This window comes from Phoxinus phoxinus (genome assembly GCF_949152265.1).
Source record: "Phoxinus phoxinus genome assembly, chromosome: 7".
NCBI classification, from domain to species: domain Eukaryota; kingdom Metazoa; phylum Chordata; class Actinopteri; order Cypriniformes; family Leuciscidae; genus Phoxinus; species Phoxinus phoxinus.
In genome coordinates this window covers 20,252,333-20,274,518 of record NC_136882.1, presented here as the reverse complement: position 1 = coordinate 20,274,518, position 22,186 = coordinate 20,252,333, and the positions used below count along the sequence as shown (strand labels likewise).

Genomic DNA, 22,186 nt, shown 5'->3' with positions numbered 1-22,186 from the left:
TTGTGCAGGTCTACAATTTTATCCCCGATGTCCTTACACAGCTCTGGTCTTGGCCATTGTGGAGAGGTTGGAGTCTGTTTGATTGAGTGTGTGGACAGGTGTCTTTTATACAGGTAATGAGTTCAAACAGCTGCAGTTAATACAGGTAATGAGTGGAGAACAGGAGGACTTCTTAAAGAAAAACGAAAGGTCTGTGAGACCCGGAATTCTTACTGGTTGGTAGGTGATCAAATTCTTATGTCATGCAATAAAATGCAAATTAATTATTTAAAATTATTCAATGTGATTTTCTGGATTCCGTCTCTCATAGTTGAAGTGTACCCATGATAAAAATGACAGACCTCTACATGCTATTGTAAGTAGGAAAACCTGCAAAATCGGCAGTGTATCTACTTGTTCTCCACACTGTATGTCTTCAGAAGATACGAGTTAGAATACAGCACATGAGTTGAATAGACGACTCTTAATACCATTCATATTTATTTATTTACTTAATCACAATTTGAACACTATAAGAGCAGAATAAAAGTTGAGGCCTGTGGACATGCACTATGACACTTCCTCCAGTAGATGGTGCTATAGGACAGAGCAACTCATTCTTCTATATTTCCTTCCATAAACGCACAAAATATCCTTATTCCCTAAGAACATGTTCTGTAAAATAGTCTTTTTTCTTGTTCTTTTTTCCCATTATGTTACAAAACTGTAGTGTCATTAGTCATTGCAATAATTATGTCGAAAAAATGGAAGTCTCTAGGCTCTATGATTTAAAAGCATTTCATTTTCAGTCAATCTTGTTAATTTTTTAAAATCTAGTTCAAACTAAATTAAATAAATCTGGACTGATATAAGTATTTGTGTGATGATTCAATGTTACAGCAGATAATGTGAGCAGGACACAGTGTTGTACTTCCTTTTGGATCACATTAAAGATCTGCTTATGGCAATGAAAGTATACTGGCATAAAAAGGGTTGATTTATTGACTTCATTGAGGGACAATTGAGATTTGGACCTGTGAATGTTACTGACAAAGACAAAATTAAGACAAAAGTCTCTGAAATACCATGATTATTTATAGATAAACATACCAATGGCACCTAAAAACAAGGTGAGTAGGGCTCAGTTTACAAAAATCATTTGCATCACAAATGATTGATCACCAGTGCTGAATATGAGCTTTCTGTGGCTCACGCCAACTTCACTCTGAATCAAACAGAGTGGATGTAAATTCCTTCACTGTCACAGACTCATTAGATGAGTATCAGACCTCAGTGCTGCAGGACATACTTTACATTCCAGTAAAGATTAATGTTGGCAGTTATCACATCTCCCTGGAAATGAAGGACACTGAAGGAAATGAAAGACACATTTGACACATTTATAGGTTGATAACTGCATTTATACTGTCATGTATGTTTTTTATTATTTTAGTTTTTTGAAAGAAATTAATACTTCTGTTCCGTAAGGATGCATACATTTGATCAGAGGTGACAGTCAAAACTTTAGAAATGTATAATTTTGAACTTTCTATGAATCAAAGAATCCTAAAAAACTGTAAATGTATCAGAAATAACACAAAAATAAGAATGATAAAAATGAGAATCTTGCTCTTCAATGGAAGAACTTCTGTCAGTTCAAAATAACATGACCAATGGTCACAAATCACTTATAATAGTTACTAATTAGTGACCTAAAAATAGTTTACAATCTTTTTTTTTTTTTTTTTTACTTTAAAATGTTAAAATTCTTCAGTCCACCCATTTATTTGAACGAAATGAGAAATAGATACATGAAAGGACAACAAGAGACACTTCACAAGGGGGCAGAAGATCAGACCTTCACAGTCACATCTGTTGCTGTTCAGCTCCTAAAGTCTCAGACGTTACCGAAACACTCAACTCTTTCCCTTCTTGTGTTCAGAGCTGCGACCTCTCCCAGTGACATGACTTCACTTCTGTCTGAATGCTCTGGCTGTTGATACTGGCTCACTGCTCGCTCGGGAGGAAAACGGCATTCAGTTCATCAAACTCTGAGAACATGTGATTTAAGTGCAAACCATAGGGTAGACATCCCAACAGGGAAGAACCACTGGAGCTCCATACACATGTACTTCTGCAACCCCAAGTCTCAGCTCAAAATGTCAGCCATTGTGTTGTGTGACAAGAGAACATGGAAATGATGGAAGTGTCACCAAATTTTGATTTGGAGAAATATTTTTTTACAGCAAATACAACTTCTACACGCAGAGGACCATTTAAATGTAAGACCCTGGTAAAATACTCTTTAAGATGTCTTAGAGACAGTCTCATGTGGTTTCACAGTAAATCAACACTGAAAGTGGTTTTCAAATAGGTTCGAAAGGCGTGCACTTTCCCCATAGCAAACACAGCTGCTCTCTAGAACTTAACATGAGTCCTGTCCTGAGACACGTCACCAAAAACACACACACAATGGCTGATTTATACTCCCAATCTCCTTCACTGCAGGTAAAAAAAAAAAAAAAAAAAACACTTCTGTACCACATGCACACCTTTGAAGCTCAAAACAAGCTGCCCATTTGATCTGACCTACCAAAAGTCACAGGAGAATATGATAAATAAATGGTACAAAAACTTCAGCCAATTAAGCGCCTCACCCAGTCCAGGTGCACTGCCCGCTTAGATCAGGGGCTTCTGTCACCTTGCTTGAGTTTTAAGTCAGATTTTCCCATCAGCTTAGAGAAAGGTGCTCGTGTCATTCCCTGCTGAGCTGACATGTTTTGTTAGCATCAAGCAAAAAAAAACATTCTGGACAAAGCCGCAAAAAATCTCCAATTTCATCAGAACTAATTATTTGCACGACAGATTAAAAAGACAAATTATTGCTTTAGTCTGACTGAAATCAAACTATGCATGTAAATGTGTAAGAAAAAAATGATAAGGATCTTGGTGAAGATGTTTATTGCAGCGTAGCAGTGACAAAGTACAGGTAGCACCTTGGGATAATCGGAACGTGAATAAACCCAAACCATCCAAATCTCAAACCTTTTATCCCATGACAGTTTACCACCCCTAATGTAAGTGAAATTGTTCCTGTTGTAACAGCTGTGGTCTGTATGCTAATAAAGTTGAAAAACTCATTGTCTGAGATGGTCCTCAGGTCCTCACCTGCTCCAGTTCTACAATTGATGACCCTTTGTTCACAATGTGATCCACTGTGCAGAAACACTATAAATTCTTACAGTGGATTTTGTAGTTTCAAGTCTGCATTAAACTGAATTTTTATAATCGTTTTTTCTTCCCTATAGTGGCTTATATCCAAGTGAAACGGCTTCTCGAATAAGAGAACATGTAGGGCTGGACTTCATTTTTCCCATGGGGAGTGACAGGTTGTCCTGCCCTCGCGCCAGTAAACACGTCATCAGAGAACAGAAGAGATGTCACTGCAAGAGGGAGGGAATATTCTTTTGATTAAAGATTAAGATGGCACATGAATTTTTAAGAAATAATGATGTGCACATATGCATGTATTCAGTGTTTCATGTGTGACAGCATTCTAAAAATGAGGAGCTCATGTTAAAAAAGTTCAACTTAGACCTTGTTATTTTCCATTGCACTGAGCGCAAAAACACCCCTAATAATGCACAAACATGACTATTAATATGGGGTCAATCTCAGAAGTTCTTACTGGCAGATGGGTGTGCAGTGTCTAATTTTTTACTTGGTCCATGTCCTGATGGGATGGGTGTGGAGCTGCTAAATGTAATCGTTCCAAAAAGAAACGAGACACTCTTGAATTATCAGCAGGCAGTGTTATTGCATCACAATGTACAGTTGAAAATCACTATAAAAATGTGCAACCTGTGGCAATACACCAAATACTAATATTGTAGGTGGCATTACTTTCTTTACTTGATAAAACCTCAACCTAATATACAATGTGCAAAACAAGAGTTAAGAGAATTATTGCTCTGGTTATGTTAGTACCCATCTCTTCATTTAAGAGCTGATGTATAATTTAGCCTTTTGTTGTGTTCTATGCACACTCTAAGGTGTGTGACTACTGTACGTGTGCTAAATACATTTAATTCATGTAAAATGTGTAACGGCTGGGAAAGGCACACTGTTAAATATATACACTTGAAAAAAATGTCTCTTTGCCTATACCACATTGCACAGCAAATCGATCATAATGAGCAGGAGGTATGGTTAGAACTGGAGAAAATTAAGAGTTATATTCAAGAAAGCGGTCCACGTCAGGTCAACGTCCATTGCTCATGAAGGTTTCTGGACAACTAGTCGAGCCAATCCTCTTCTCATATTCGGCATGTGTCCAACTGTTGCTCACCAATGAACGTTCATTACCCAACCGCATAAAGATCAGTTACAATCCTCAGGAAAACAATACCAAAAAACAAGTTTGCATTGCAAAAGACCATTAAATTTGCTTTCTCTGTCCTCCACTGTGGAGCAGAGGTATGCTGGACAGGTCCTGCCATGTCCCCCAGTCCAAATGCAGGTTGATCAGTGAACTCCTCCGTTGCATGACTTGGAACTGTGCATATGGAAAACTGTCTCCATTGGGTGAGAGGGGATGGACTGTTTATAAACCGGATTAGATGCCTAGGATGAAGACAAGGAGAGACATACAGAAGAGTAAATAGGTCAGATGGGTTCATTGAAATGCACATGTTAGAAGGGCAGAGCGAACAGAGCCTTTGAACCACAGCCTTGGAATGATCATCATGACTGATCTGCACTCCCAGCTGACTGAGGTTTTCCAAAAAGCTTCATGGTTTCAATCAAAGCCTAGTTGTTTTTGTGATTGCATGGATTTGCCTGTCCAAGCTATTTACATTTTAGGTAACTTACAAACAGTGCTATATGAATGCATTAGACTGCAGCAACACTACCATTAAAAAAAACAAACAAACTCAGTGCAGTAGATTGAGTTCTCACCATCTCATAACGCGCCCGTGAACGTGCACTTTGGAAGCGTGAAAACTCGCGCCGGTCGTGGACGGTTATGACTAGTTTCCAGAGGGCTAGTAGCACGATGCCCATCAACAAGATACTGCCAACAACTGCCAGAAGCACAGTCATGGCATTTGGTGCAACGGCACATTCTGTAAACACACAAATGCATGGCCATAATGTATGATGTGAAGTTTAGCTGAAACCCTTCCCATTAGAAATAGTGTTTGAATCAGAAATAGCAGCAGCAACAACAACAACAAAAAATATATATTATTTTGATCAAATTCTTCTCTTCTACTTCCTCAAGATGAGTGTTTAACATGATTCAGGATGCAGTTTATTAAAGAGGTAGTGCTAAATACTGACCTGGCTCTTTAAGAGCGGTGAGGACCGATTGGCCGTTGGCATGTTCGGAATAAGTGAACTTCATCACGCAGTCATTCTCGGTCTTATACACGCATTGAACGGTGTTGGGAGCATCCGTTTCTGAAACAGAGAGAGGAGTTGGGTTCAATATAACAGCTTTTCAAACTGTGCCTGAGGAAACAAACCGATAAAGCAGTACATGTCAAGACAATAGCATAATCTTGACATGCTGAAATTATTTTTGGACCAGACCTTGCATTCCTCAAGGACCCAGATTAAATGTTTAAATGTTATCATAATTAAAATCCCAGACAAAAAAAAAAAAAGAGGAAGTCGTTCCCTTCCTTACAGTCATTTAACTATGGAGCCTCTTTCTCTAAAAGAGCTGGAAGTTTCCGGTATGCACATGTGGAGTCCATTAAGGAAGTCAGCTGACTCAAACGACAGAGAAATGTTGTGAAACATCAAATCTATAATGCCTTCTTTTACAATTAGGGGCGACATGGAAAGGCCTTAAAGAGTTCACAAGCATCCTGAATGTTTCACTGCAATATCTCAGAGAATGAGTCCAGCATCATATTGCTCAACAATAAACATTCATTCATGCATTCCTCGAACCATGCAAAAATGCCTCCTGCAATAAAACCTGTAATAAAAACCCTGGAGAAGTTCTCATAAACTTTATCAATAGCTTTCGAACTCTAATAAAACATTAATAATTATAAATAAATAAAACAAAACATATAATATAAAAATCTAAATAAAAAAAGATCCACATGACAAAGCTAAACATTTTATTAATTTTCCAAAGTGCTATTCTTTAGTAGTTTGTGCATTTGACATATTAGTGGTTTGAATTAATGGCAGAGTTGCGAGGAAGTGCAGTAAACACAGGCTTTCTCAGTGGGACACAGAACAGTGAGTGTTGCAGAGCCGTCCAGACTCACATTCTCCAGATAATAACATAAACAGAGCTGGCCATGATACACCACAAACTGTGCTTCACCCTGCTGCGAGTAACACATTCATAACCTGGAAGCACAAACTGCGGCGCTCGACCTACAGTGTGTCCTGATGAGAGGGAAAACAGACAGATCGATGAACTGAGCTCCTTCATGATTTCAGCTGGGTTCAAGTTCTCTCTCGGATTGAAGTTAAGGAAACAGTGTGTTGATGACATTGGCTGGCGGTTAGTGTGCATGTTGATAGAATTTTCCGATCTCATTATCCCATCTACTCCCTTTGACTATCCCATGTAAAAAACGGTGAAGACTAAAAAATAAATAATTAAATGAACAACATAACTTAAAAGCGATCAGTTGTCATGTTTTTTTTTTTGTTTCACAGTAAAAGTAAATGAACCCTTATGCTCAGAAGTGTTTCATCTTTGAATAAGATGCCATATTGAACCACTGAAAGTGGGATAGGCAATTGCGGAGAGGCTAGCAATAGCAAGTTAAGTTAGCTTTGAAAGCATGAGAGTCCACCCTCCCTTCACAGCGCTCTCCAAAGCCACGCGTCCTTCAGAACATATAAACGCACAGCAGGACATCTTATCCGAATGCAATGATTGGATGGAAATTGTTTTGGTTCGGAGATTTCCACAGAAGATATATGTACATATTTGAATATTTAGACCCCTTTTATTATTGATTGCTATCAGGATGTGAAGAGTGTCCACCAGTATAACAAAAATGATTGTGGGTTGTGAAATCCTGCCAAGACATTTTCTTCACTTACCTGCTTGCTTTATTATACCAGGGGTACGAAAATGACAAACATTAAAATTCCTTCCTCACGTGCACAAGCTTTAAATAACATGTTTTGATAAATGGCACTGATGAGTGGAAGACATCATTTTAAAAATATCTTGCTATTTAGCTTAAACCAGGGGTGGGGAACGTTGGTCTAGGAGGGCCATTGTCCAGCAGAGTTTAGCTCCAACCCTGAAAAAAACTCACCTGATTGTAGCCTTAGTGATCCTGAAGACATTGATTAGCTTGTTCAGGTGTGTATGATTAGGGTTGGAACTTAACTCTGCAAGAGAGTGGCCCTCCAGGACCAACGTTCCCCACCCCTGGCTTAAACACTCCACCAAATCCACATATGCATTTTCATGAGTAAGTTTTTCTCAGAGGAAAACATGTTCCTGTGCAGGGTGGAGAGATACAATGATAGAGAAGCGTCCCCAAAACACTAGCCGAACCCTTTCTGAGTGTGCACTCACTGAGGGTTTCGACAGTCATGATCTCATCCTTGCACATGCGCTGACAGGTCTGGTTGTCGGCCAGTCTCCCCGTGTTAAAAAGACGACACTCGATGCATTCCCTGAGGAGAAACATTTAGAAAGATCATTCAAACTATAAGTAACAATACTAAAAAGTTTGACAGGATTGAGTCTAAACAAGTGTCAACGATGAAGGAAAGACATCTCAGACCCTGTCAGTCAGCTTTGATCAATCTAATAGAGACCATGTGTATGCAGTTTGAATAACATCTGATGTGGCATGTTTCCTAATGCCACAGAAGATAAAAATATACTGTTCTGACAGTATAACCACAATATTTAAACTGTATACATGTTAACATGGGACTAGTGAAAAATATGTTTATAATTGCTTTCTAGTGTCTTTGAGTATTAAGCTCAGCTCATTAAGTAAGAACTCATGATTTATGAAGGACAAAGTGGGTCATAAGTGCTTTTCAATGTAACTTGTTAATAATAGTACAGATTAATTTTGATATATATCAGAACCATCATGCTCATACCCGTGTTTGAAAGAACCTAGCAAATCTTGGTGTTACATACACTGCTGTTTGAAAGTTTGGAGTCTGTAAAATGTACAGAAAATACTGTGAAATACCATTGCAATTTTTAAAAGTTTTCTATTTTAATATATTTCAAATGTAATGTAATACTCTAATGGCAAAGGTGAAATTCCAGATTTGGTGATCAAGAAACATATTATAGTCAATGCTGAAAACCGTTGTTCTGCTTATTTTTGTGGAAACTGGTACATTTTTTCAGAATTCTTTAATGAATAGAAAGCTCATAAGAACAGCAGTTATTTGAATTGGAAATCTTTTGTAACATTATAAATATCTTTATTCTCACCTTTGACCAAATTAATGCATCCTTACTGAATAAAAGTATTAATTTCTTTAAGAAAATCGTAACTGACCCCAAGCTTTTGATTGATAGTGTAGATATTATCAAAGTAATGCAATCCTCACTGGAATGCGACTAGTATGTAGCAAATTACATTTTAGAAACAGAAAGGACCAATATAAAGAAACAGAAGGATGTATTGCTGCAAAACAGTATGCTATCGGTTGCAATATGCAGTAAAAATCCCCTAGCCATTTTTTCTTTTAAACAATGAAGTATAAACTTTTAAAGACAACATTACATTAGAAACAGAAAATACATATAAATCAGCTTTGGTTAAGTTAGTTTGAGCATCCTCAGTCACATACCTTTTTGTTCCACAGGCATCTGGACAGGTGGGACATTTTTCGCACGTGTCCCCAAACGCCCCTGGCTCAGCGCACTGGCACCGCCCACACACACAGCTGCCCCGCCCACTACAGATCTTCCCGTCGTCCGACACACAGGAAGCCGTCTCTGTAGAGCAGTTACAGTTGTCTCCAATATAACCAGCATGGCATTTACACTCACCGCAGTGGCATTCCCCATGACCTGGAAAACAGGGAAAGATAGGTTTAGAATAAACTTTATATAACTTGTGACATTCAGTCAAAAAGCTGCTATGTGCAAAAAATCCTGCACTAACAAATGTGGTTAACTCACTGGCGTGGACAAGAGGTCTAAACACAAAGACCTCTCAGAATCGATTAATGCTGTATACACACACACACACACACACACACACACACACACACACACACAGAGAGTTTGCATCATTTACTGACATTAATGGAAACACAAGCGTTCCACATTTCTCCGTCATGGCACAAAGATGACCGCTGTCTACTTCTCCCACATTCTCTGAAGTCTCTCTGTCCACGGCGAGCACATTCCAGTGCACTGATTACATGCAGATCTCCTCATTCCAACTCCGAGGATTCTTGGCGTGTGTCTCCATCACAGAGCGTGAGCAAAACACTGTGTTGAAGCAAATGTGGCAATGTGCTATACTAGCCGCTGTGTGAATGACCCGACTGAAAGTTTATATTATGATAAAGTAGAGTATGAAAACGAAAACGTGAACAGTCTTACTGTGAAAAGGATGTAAAAACAAGACACGGTTTCATGGCGAAACAGCTGTGAACTGATTGAAAGCAGTGGCGAACACTTGGTGTGGCATCAGCTGCCGCTGCAGCCTCAAAGCAATGATTGCACAAGAACTGGAAAACGTTGGAAAAATTAAGCGCACATACTCCATAGTTGCAGTTTTGTGCAGTCCAAAGAGGTCTCCACATTGTGCTGGGCATATTAACTTGCAGGAAAGATGAGAACATCAGCATTGAAAGTCATTGTTTACCCATAAATTCAAGTTCTGCCACCATTTACTTATACTCATGTTGTTGCATTAATTTTTTTTCTGGAGAAAGAGGACCTTCATGCAGTTGACCAGAGGGTGTCAAGCAAATGTCCTAAAATTAGTGAAATACGTAATATTCTCTACTGTCGTATGGCAAGAGCTGCTTCACAGTTCTTCAAAATATGTTTTCCAAGGAAAATTAACAGCATATGGGTTGGAATAATATGGGAGTGAATAACAGTATTCAAAAGTTTGGGGTCAAAATGTTTTTAACATTTACATTTTCTCCTATTTATAACAGTTTTTTAACCATTTATATTGGTTCTCAATTTATAAGAAATGTTTCTTGAGCACCAAATCAGCATGAATTCTGAAGGATCATGTGACACGGAAGAAATGTTTTGCTTAACTTTAATTTTAAAACATTAAAATTATTTTATTCTTTTATTTAAAATTATTTGAATAATTATTTTGTAATTCAAATTTACAACCGTACTGTTTTACAGCATTTTTGATCAAATAAATGCAGCCTCGATGAGCTTAGACTCATTTCATTAAATAATAAATCTTACGACCTCAAACTTCTAAACGGTTGTCTAAACATGGGGAAAGTTTTGGGTGAAGTGTCCCTTTAAAGACACAGCACATCCTCACACCTGCTACTGATAAGAAACATGAACTACCGTGGGAGATGCCGTCTGAAACGATTCTCGTGAGAAAAGCATGAAGTTACATGACACTCTTAGGAATGATCAGATGTGACTCTACATATGTGAAAAACACATACACATGCACGGCCCATTGAGACCTGGTCAGCTCCCACACAATAAATGTTTCATTGTGGTGCCACAGCAGAACTAAAAACAATCCAGGAATGTGCAACCACTGAATTCTTCTCTGACAAACAGAGTTTTCCAGTTCCCCATTTATTTTTAATAGAACAAAAAACGTCCATTAAAATCCTTCTTTCTAACAAAGACCTTTAATAAAGTATTAGTCCAAGTCTGTTAGGGTTATGAGAGTAATATAAGACCTGATAGTTAAAAGTAATATGCCACACCTTGGGGTGTATTCTGTTTGAGACAGTAAGCACAGAGTACACCTTTACTGAACAACTGACCCTCTGAACAAATCTGCCATGAACAAAGACGTGTTGTGGCGTGTTCTCCACACCTGCTTTCTAAAGGTGTGTGTGACAGTAGTACTGTTACTCTAAAATAACAGCATTCACAGGCATCCCTTGTTTGCCACTGACATTCAGAAACAAGAGTCTTTATATTCTAGCTCAGTGCGTAAAATATGAAGTCATAATCTTAACACAAATAATATGTATTAACTAACATGAACTAACAATGAGCAATACATTTGTTACTATTAGTTCATCTTTGTTAATGCTAGTTAATAAAAATACAGCGGTTCATTGTTTGTTCATAGTTTACAGTACATTAATGTTAACAACTAAAACCTTTGTATTTAATAATGTATTAGTAAATGTTGAAATTAATATTAACTAAGATTAATAAATGTTGTAGAAGTATTGTTCATTCTTAGTTAATGTTAACCAAGTTAGTAAACTAATGTTAACTAATGAACCTTATTGTAAATTAACCGTATTACCAATATAAGAAGAGAATCGATGCAGACCTGCTCTCCCAGCATTCCCGAATCCAGTCTTTTATTTAGGTCACTGAATAAATGTGCTGTTGCCATGCCAGAAAGGCAGATCCATGTTTGAAAGCCTCAGGGAATGAACCTCAGCCCATTTCTACCACATCCACAGTCAAACTCGACAAATTCACACATGAGTGAGTCCAAAGCCACGCAAGCACTGAAATATGTCAATTACCGTTGACCGCAAGTATCAGGTTTATTTAAGGGTGCAAAGTTTCACAGTCAACACAGAGTCTGAGCTTGTAAAATCCAGTGTTTGAATAGTGTAAACGTGAGCTCTATTGCTGTGAAGTCTTTGTGAAGGGCATAGCCATCCTTATGTGATGAAAATGTCCCTTTTCCTGCTTTTAAATGACTCAAACATTAAATAATAGACTGAGATTAACTTGACAGGTATTTTTGAAAGAAAATGTGTAGGCTTGTAATCTTCATTAATTTTAATGAATGAGCCATGAAACATATTGATAGCATGCTCATTCACCAAACTCAAGTGGAAAGGAAAGGTGAAAAAATAAAAATAACGCTGAGCTTCCCAATGCAAAATAATTCCAAAGGCTGGAAGTGACCAGTCTAAATATTTCCTGTCTGCATGCTTGAGTGTATGTTTGTTCTAGTTTCTTGTGCAAACCACATATTACCAGTGTTGTTATCATTAACTAAAAGTATTTAAAAAATAGCACAATTCCCTGCAAAAAAAGAAAATCCAGAGCAAATGAAGGTGGAAATCATGGATTTTTGCATTCTCCATTTATACAATTACACCATTTGTAAGTTTAAAATGTAGGACCTCTACTTTAACAACATATTTTGTTTGCTTCCTTAAAAGCATAACTTAAACATTTAAATCCATTCAGTATAAAATATGTTATTTCAACAAGCTACATTCCAGACCTGCAGAAACCATTTGTCATCAGTGTATTGCTATTGGTCGACTGATATGCTGACCCTGACCTGTCCTTCCTGTGACAAAGACCCTTTTAGCCTCTGTAGTCCCACAGGAAGTGTACATCCAGCTTCTGAAACAACATTCCTCTTTATATTGCAACACTTTAGCTGCACGCTTCATTTCACTTTTACTCAAATAATTTAAAATGAGATTCTTGAGCTATTCTAGTGTATCATCACACTCCTCTCAGTTTATAGAGGAGTCAATGACCTGTGTTTGCTACCACCAGAGGGAGATATAATTATATAGAGAAGATTAGAACATGAAAGTTTATGACATCAATATGAAGTGAACTATGAGAATCTCCAGCTGTACTACTACTACTACTAATAGACGTGTTCAAGGTGGCAGACCAAAACAGTGAATTTAACTACCAAACTACACAAAAAAGAAAGAAAGTGAAAGGCCAATCTATTTACATTCTAGCGCTCTATCCAAAGCATATAGACTATTCAAGCTACAGCAAGCCAAATGTTTTGCTGAAAAATGCACAATCTTCCAGTCTAGGCTGAAGTCATTAAGAACGATTTAATGCATTGTAGCAGGGCCTAACTAACTGCCAAACCCACCAATGGGGCCAAAATGTCTGAAAGTAAGCTAATGTAACTGCATAGGCTTCACTGATAAATCCTTAATAATTAATCCTTATTAATATTACAAAAGTTATTCAGTCATGAGCAGTGAGTGAATTTTTCTTTATCCTTTGTTGTTTGATTAACATTAAAACACTGACAGGACAGGACTATTAGCCTGCTGTCACTTTAAGACCTAATACACAGATCCAATGTACTGATACTTCACACATGCTTTCTCTACTTTCTCAAATGTTTACGTTCACTAACGTCATAACCGATTTGGCTTACTAGGATACTTGCCATTTTTTGACGTAATTGTGTAAATTTGTCCACTCAAGTGCAGGAAGACATGAAAGAGAGCTCAGTTTAGCATTTGCACACTGCCTGCGGTTTTCTGGGCGCACAAAACTTTCCCCAGAGCGCGCGAGTAACGGAATGAGCTCCCTTTAGTGTCTTCTTGCGCTTGAATATTTAAATTGTAAAGGTTTAAACTTTTGTTACGAGGCAGTGCTGGTGCCGTTATTTGCAGTTCAACTATTGTGTCAAGTACAACATGTAAAGATTTAAGTTACCAAAACATATAGCTCAACCACAAAACCTAATGCTTGTGAGCATAATGTAGTTAGCGGGAGTGAAAGAACTTGCCGACTGACTTCAGATCAGAGTTATAAAACATGGTTTTATATGGTTATGGTTTGTGGCTTGTCTGTCTTGTAGTGGCAACTTAAAATAGATCGTCCTTTGGATCTGGAAAAAACACTCCGAAAGCCCTGTAATCACTGGAGGGCAGTGAGAGCACAGGGTGTGCAACCTATGCCACGTTCCAGTTCCACCCAGCAAGGAACCACCAGCAGAACACACGTCTGCTCCAGGGGCATCTCACTTCCCCTTTCTGGAGCTGCGAGAGTCAGTCGTTTTTAGAAATGCTGATCAAACAAATAGCAGGCTACTCAACGACTTCCGAAAACGTGTCACCACAGACTCAGTTGTCATTCTTCCTTTCCTACAAAAAGAAGAAACAAAAAGTGCTGTTGAAACGGAAGAAAGCATTACATAAACTATTTTCAGTGGAAAGTTCAAGACAAAATAATTTAAGGAAAAGCTTTCAAAAACTGGTCAATATAGAGCCAAAAGGAGATTATGTAAATGACAATGGGTAAAGGAGAATTCAAAAAGATAATTAGACTTACTGACCCAGGTTGTGTGATGTAGTGTTTAAAAACTTCCATGACCTCTCTGAGGAGTTCGAGTATATGTGTGACATTGACCACAGAGACACAACATTATACATCCGGAGACAACAAGGATGCCATGGTCTTTAATAGGACTCCTCCGGTTTTTACAGGCCTCTGATCAAGTACTGATCTAATAAAGTGCGTTAAACTCATAAACACAGCAATGTTTTCTTCTAGGTCATTACTATGGCAAAAAAATGCACACTTCTGTTCAAAAGATTTTAAAATCTCTTAATACTCAAGACTGGATTCATTGGAGCAAAGATGTGATTATTGTGAAATATATTATTATAAACATTTTCTATTTTAATATAATTTAAAAAGTAATTTATTACAGTGATATCACAGCTGAATTTTCAGCATCATTACTCCAGTCTTCAATGTCACATAATCCTTAAGAAATCATTCTAATATGCGGATTAGCTGCTCAAGAAACATTTCTTGTTATTATCAATGTTGAAAAGATGCTGCATAATATTTTAGTTTTTCAGGATTTTTGATGAACCGAAAGAAGAGCACTGATTTGAAATAGTAAAGACTTTTATAAATGTTACTAAAGGTTTCTGTCACCTTTGACTAATTTAATGCATCCTTGCTGAATAAAAGTATAAATTTTCTTTCACAACAAAAATGACAGTACTGCAGTCAGTACTAAGGATCAGAAACATCTGAAGTGGTTTCAGTGTGAACAAAGCCATAGATTCTTTCTGTGTGTGAATAATGGACCTATGGAAGCTGCCAAAACCAAGATAACTGCCCCTTGCTAATGTTTTTCCATTTTTCCATGCCTTATTTCCACATGTGCCATTTCTTTTGTCAACCGCACACAAAATCCATAAGTTAACTTGTCTGACTTTAATTGTTTAGCTAAAAAAGTACAACTCATCGGCCTATAAAGAAACATGTGCAATAGTATGCAAGTATGTATAGGCCAAGGCACGGCAAGCTGCCTCTTGTAGTTGTGCCTCTCGAGTGGTGACGAAGTCTTGGCAGGAAAAACAGAAGGTCTATAGATGCCTGACATGTGGTGTCTGTACTCTTTACAAGATTCCTTAGTAACCAAGAAACCTCATTGTATTCCAAAGAGAATAAAATAAGTTAAAAATAATCGGGAAATAACTCTCACATGTTTCTCCACTTAATGAGCACATCTGAACTGAAGAAATTATATTTAAGATAATTAGCGCAGTCAGAAGTTTTGTCTCATGTGACCGGAGGGTAACATGTCATGCTCCAGTGACAATAACAATTACAGAGCAGGCATACAAGATAAATACAGTTTTCTTCTGCTGCACAGTCTTCTGACGCCTTTTAAATAAACAGGTTGGCTGGGGACAACAATGCACAAAGTAATGTATAATGCTTTTAAAAACATGAACGGATCACTAGGTTTGGGTCTGTGGTACATAAGTTTTCTACTCAGGAAAAAGCAAATGTTTCTATGCATGCTTCACTGCTGGTTTGGTATGGTGTAAGGTTTTACACTAAATACCGTCAAATGAACTACATGTAAAGCACAAGTGTGGGAAGTGCAAGGGCGATAAGTTCTAGGTCAAATTCTAGAAAACATCTATAAACCGGTTTAAATGAGAAATGCATAACAGTTCTGTAGCTCGTCTAAATAATACCTGACTAATCCCATGTTTTTGAAACCAAAGATAGAAACACAGTGTAGTGTTTTTGACAATCCAGTGTTTCTAGTCACAAAGCCGACTCTCTGCAGAGACAGTGTTTGTGTCCACAAGGATAGGCAGACTTTGACTCATCACGAATCTTACCCGCGCCCTTGCATTCCAAAATTGGATATATTTCCAGAGGAGGTTAAACGCATTTAAAACGGCGAAGCAATTTTCGTGCCAACAATTAATAAACACTTCAATGCCGTAAAATGCCTTAAATTGTTAGGATGTCGGTAATATGTCAGGCTACTGTGTGCACTGGTCTATAACAACAGACTAGTCAACTTTTCCCAAATGGTACCTCGCATGGAAAAATCATTATCCTGTTACAATTTGTTGCCCAGAGCAGGTCAATTAAAGGCGTAGTAACCCCATTGTAGCAACGTGGTCACTTAAAGTCAGATTTGAAAACATACTAAACAAGACCAAGATGAATAAGTTTGGGTGTGTTTTACCAAGGCTTGAGACGACAAAGTGACAGATGAGATTTGTTTTTTAAACTGATTGCGGTGTACTGGTACAGTGATGACACTGCAAGACTTCAATCTGCTCTGATCTGACTGCAAGCAACAAAAAAATCAAAATATTACATTTGAAAAGACTAAATCATTCAAATATTTATGTACTGACAACTATTGTGCATTCACTCACAGTATCTTATATACACTTAGGTCTAAAAGACTGTAGAAAATCAGAATGTTATACATTTAAATATGGGCCACTAATTTTTATAATATAATATAATAAATATAGTATAATATAGTTAACATAATTGAAACATTTTCACTGGTGGTCTCAGACTTTGACTCAGTGTATGCATCTGACTGTCAGGTCAAAAACATCTTCAGGGAATGCATCAAAATACTTTTCACCAAAAGCATCAGGTTAGTGTCACTCAAATATGAACCACTGCACAAATCATGCTGTGGCATGCAGAAAACATCTTTATGAATCAATAAAACCTTCTGTTTGACAGCTCAAACTCCTATCTGCCCTGAAGGGCAATGCTTTTTTTTTTTAATGCAATTTTCAATCTTACATCCTACTTTCTAATAAAATACCAAGTAGGCCTACCGGTAACAAAAATTTGAGGCGTGAATGTACATGCAACATCCATTCATAAGGCATGATATTTCAAAGGACGAATAACTGCAAACCACCTATAATGAGCAGCTTTTGACATTCTATTATTTGGAAATGTTTTGTGTAAAAGATTGGCATTTAAAGTATGGCAGACAAGTCCGTCAGAAGCAAGGCAGGATCCATGGGAGATGCTTTATTTGCTTAGCATGCTAATCCAGGTCCTCGAGGCTTCTAGAATCTAGACGATCCACTTTCTATCCAGACTGGGTTTGTTCAACTGAGCTTTTCATTTTGCTGGTGCATTTGGGGATGGTTTTCAGAGAGTAGAGCACATCTAAGGGATTGAGTAAAAAAGTCTAACAAACTCCATTGTTTGGTAAACTGGAAGTAGAGGAGTCTATAGAGTTCAACAGAGGGGATCTACATACACCCTTTTCATCATTCAAAATTGTGTGCATTTCCATTCATAATATTACCCATGAAAGATACTTCAAACTCCAGGACTCCCATCCCCATAGAAATGGAAATGTATCTTGCTGCCACATCAAAAACATGCATTTGACAAAGGAGTTCTGCTAGCAAATGTGCAGTCAATGGACTAAGGAGTGAGCATTGACCTCTATTCCAAAGTCCAATTTTACTTATGGTTCTTGCAGCTCTATTGTTCAACACGTGACCACTTTGCTCTGATAAAGTCCCACAGGACACAGCATGACAAAACAGATAAGTGTATATATATCCAATCATGTCAACCAAAGAATGCCATATTTTCCTGCATTTATGATGACAGTAAAGCAGTGAAGGTCTTGTTTGTTTGTTTGTTTGTATCTAAGGTCAGTGTGTTGTCAGGTGCTGATGTCATTAACGGAGTTAAGAGAGGATGCAGGGGTGTGGAAAAAGAAATTCAAACAGACGTCAATGTTCTGTGTACAGTTAGAAAGAGGAGTTGGTGGATAATGTTCTGTTCGCCAAAAGTTAAATGGAACCACGTTATGTCCAAATTACAGCATATGTTTGGTATTCAACACACAACGTCTCATCTGCTCCATGCTAAAGCTAATACAAGCTAACATCTAACACAAGCTAACATCTGAAAGTATCTTAAAAAAAAAACTAGGTGTCTAACATATTTCTTGGATCTGCAAATGTTCGAGAAAAACAACATATGACCACAAAAACAAACATCACTCCTGGGATGTTATTACAAGTTAGTGACAATTGTTTGAAAGCCCGTGTATGATTGTATACTGCATGAGGTCAAGTGCATGAGATTGAACAGATTCACATGTTTTTCTCGGGTTAAGACGATACATGTTTTTGATGAAACGCTGTCACTGCAATTCAAAAGCTTTGGGTCGATAAGACTTTCTTAATGCTTTTGAATGAAGTCTCTAATGCGCACCAAGGCTACATTTTTCTTCATCAAAAATACAGTAAAACAAATATAATTTATAATAACGGTTTTCTGTTTTAATACATTTTATGATGGTGTTTATTCTCTCTTACATTACATTAAAGGGGTCATGACATGTTTTTTTTAAATTTTATTATTATGTTCCCTTAGGTGCAAATATAGTATTACTATAGTTTTTTTTACAAAAAACTTTTAAAATGTAGTGATTTATGACCTTTCCCCACCCTGTTTCTCATCCTCTGATTCAAACAGTCTGTTTTGGGGGTGTTTCCCCTTTAAGAGTTCAGTGTTAACGCCCACTGTTATGATTGGCTAACGTCAGTGCCTATGCATCAATTATTAACGCCCCCAGCCAGAACATTTGCGGATTCAGCGTATTTAAAAAGTAGTTTAAAGTTTTAAACACATTACTTACAGTTTGCTCCGTCGTTGTTGAGCCCAGAATAGTCGGCACGGACTTATCTTTGAGCAACAGTTTTCTGGCAAAGCCAGCATCATTTTGGGATTTGTTCTCAAAACAGTCATCCTTCAAATGGATTAACTAACGCTTAAACTAACACTGCCGTGACTGAGACATCCGCAAAAAATAAAGTGCATCCATTTTCCCCTGACGACTGGATCTTTCGCAGCGTATTCAAAGATGTTGTTTGTCCACAGCCAGGAACAGCACATCTGCGTGGCATCGTAATTTCCCTGTACACAGCGACACGCTGTCCGTCGACTGAACACTTGTGAGGCGCGCGGCGCGACAATGATACGAAATGAGCGTAGTTGTCTTGCGCTGGAGGCGGTCATATGCAAACGCTGGTACGTCACTTCGTACCGTGACGTCACTTCTTACCATGGATCCAGAACGAGCTGTATTTAGAGCTTGATTAAATAAATGATTCGTTTATAATGGGGAGGACGTCTTAAGCTATGAAACTTGCAGGACGTTTTAATGGTACAAAGACCTCTTATATACCAAAAGATCAAGGCAAATTTGGTTTCTCATGTCATGACCCCTTTAATTGATGTATGCTCCATGAAGTGTTTTCAATTATATTTTGTTGTAAAAGTTATGTTGTGTCAAGTCACCATTAGAGTGATTAGTGTTCTCTATGGTGTATATTTTTAAAACTAAATTATTTTCAGTTTGCTCGACAAACTGATACATATGTTGGACTACTAACTGACGAGACAGTTGTTAAGTCATGGGGGCAACAGCTAGTCCATACGGTCCATACTGGACGCGACAAAGTGATCGATGCAAATCCATTTATCCTTCGTATCAGAAGTAGCGCGAGCGCTTGGAGTAGCACATCATAACTAGAACGGGGCATCAGTTTACGGTTGGGAATTTGTTGACACGCGGCTGTCACATTCATTGTAGACAGCATCACTGATTATAATGGGTTCGATTCGCTTTTGTGGCGTTGCGTCGTGCCACCAGTCTGGTGTAGACATGGTGTAAGAAAGTTATACATAATTATGTAATATCAATGCTAATATAAAGTGCAAGCTAACTTAACATGGATCTACACGCTAAAAACTTAGTATATTGTGTTTGATGAAAGCAAAGACACTTTAATTTTCAAATAAACACAAAAACTTGAGGCAACCAGTTTCAGGACTTTGAGTTCTCACCTTCTGATACTTTTAAAACAAACACACACATGCTCACATTTAAAATGATAATTGACTAAGTCTACACAACAATGTTGAAAATGTAAAGAAAAAAAGGGCACAATTATATGTCTGGTGCATTTAGTTAATATTTCTGTCTCTCTGTGTAAATAAGACATTTAAATCAGCAGCAGATGTATAGAACAGCACTACAAAGCAAAGGTTTACTACGGGCTCAATAGTTTTAACATACTGTCATGCTCACACTTCTAAACACTCAAAGCTATTGTGCAGAGATTCAAAACATATGTACAATAATAAGTTTTAATATGGTAAACCTTTGACTGACATGAGGCTTAGTAAGTAAAAATAGGAAGAAAAGAAAAAAAAAAACTTTGTGGACTTCCAGCAGCCATCACACTAAATCCTTCAATCATAACAGTTCAGCAGATTCAAAAGTCTTTCATTATGACAGCAGAGCACAAACTAATCATTCAAGCGCAACAAAGGACACACAGATGTCTTATCAGCGCAGTGCTGTCTGTCTGTGGGAGCCCTTCAGGCTGCTATCAGCACGACAGCAAGGCCACGCTGATCCGCAATACACAGAAATTAATAGATTTAGAGCAAAATGTACATACACTTTATATGAAATTCAGGTTTTCTATGTTATTACACAGCTCTATTTCTGATCACAACATTCTGCTGTGAAATATTTTATCTGGTGACCATAAAACTATAATTGACCGGAAGTAGCAGTGTTACATGCATCACTATTGCGTTGGTTGTCTTCACCCTGTGAAGGATTGTTTTTGTCATAATGACCGGCTGACTCTACATTAGTCTTTCCATGGCTTCATACATAATATGAATAGGGAAAGGTGATAAAATATTACAGAATACGACATCATGATTCAATGACCCAGGGTGACCTCTGCATCTTCTTTAGGCTTTATTTTCTGCAACTACTACTAACAAAATGCTGTTTTAGGTAACAACAGGGTGCGGTATGTGATATGCAATTAAGGTAACAGCTGAGTAAACCATTTCAATAGCACTTCCATCAAAGAGTGTGGTTAAAGAAAAACAATACTTTGTTTACTCCAGGTGTATGAACAAAGGACTATGCTTCAGAGACCAATCATAAGAGTGCTTATGTTAATTTTCAAGTCATGTTTACATTTAAATGGATTTAAAAATATCTTTAAAGTAATCTTGAAAAGTAACTGCTATACCTATATATTGAATGCGTGTCTACAAAGGGTTACAAAACAACTTTACAAAAACAGTTTATTCTTGCCCAGCTGTAATAAGAAGCCATCAGCCAATCACCCTTCAGGAGTCACAACACGCTCACCAAACCCAGTGATCCAGTACTAATGTGGCACAGGAAGAAGCTCCTAACCACAGGTATCCGAAACACTCACTGACTGATTAATCTTTCAGTTTTAGATCAAAATAAATAATTTAATAATAATAAAAAAAGCTCTTTACACGTCAAAATAAAAAATAAAATGTTTTGGTGTCAGCACCACACCCTAATAACGAAACCACCCATCTGGGTCATCCAAAACCATTTGGACGACGACAACAACACACTGCTGCACTTCACCCAGAAACACGCAGTGCATCGAATAAATCCATATCTTTTATTTCGATTGTGCAGCCCATATTAACTTTCATTTTACATTTTTTATGACTTAATTATTTGATTTTTAACAACTACCCTGCAGTTCCCACCGTTTGGGAAACCCTACCCTGGAGGAGTATGCTCATCTTACTGGCCCGCCTGTTTGAGAAACCTGTCTCACTCTCCAGATAAATGCTAGCATGCTAAACAAACTCCATGCATGCTGAATTTTATATTAAAGTCTCACAAATCACACTCTGTAAAACAAGCTGCTCTCACCGGAGCATGGCCAAATCAAAACACCACAAAGCACGTTTATGGGCCGTTTAACATGTGAACGAAACCTACAGAGAACTCTCATCAACGGTTGCCTTTTCCCACAGCCATTATTAGCAAGTTTACAAGAATTGTCCATGTTAATTCACCATGGCAAAGCGGTATGAGAGCGCATAATTACTCAGACTCATTCAGAACTCATTACAGCGGACGAGAAGAGTTTTCCATGGCTGAGATAGCAGGAA

At 37.7% G+C, this 22,186-nt stretch overlaps 1 protein-coding gene across 1 annotated transcript in view; it reads right to left on the bottom strand.

Annotated features, from left to right (window-relative positions):
* Positions 1–1,381: 1,381 nt before the first annotated feature.
* The window catches only part of itgb5 (integrin, beta 5), a 36,373-nt gene continuing 15,568 nt past the window's right edge, over positions 1,382–22,186 (bottom strand). Inside the window, exons 11-15 of the mRNA XM_079618286.1 lie at positions 8,800–9,022; positions 7,550–7,650; positions 5,323–5,442; positions 4,939–5,105; positions 1,382–4,602 (exon numbers count right to left, since the gene is read on the bottom strand). Coding sequence (XP_079474412.1) covers positions 4,504–4,602; positions 4,939–5,105; positions 5,323–5,442; positions 7,550–7,650; positions 8,800–9,022 — 710 coding nt within the window. The 3' untranslated portion in view covers positions 1,382–4,503. The remainder of the gene's footprint in view (positions 4,603–4,938; positions 5,106–5,322; positions 5,443–7,549; positions 7,651–8,799; positions 9,023–22,186) is intronic.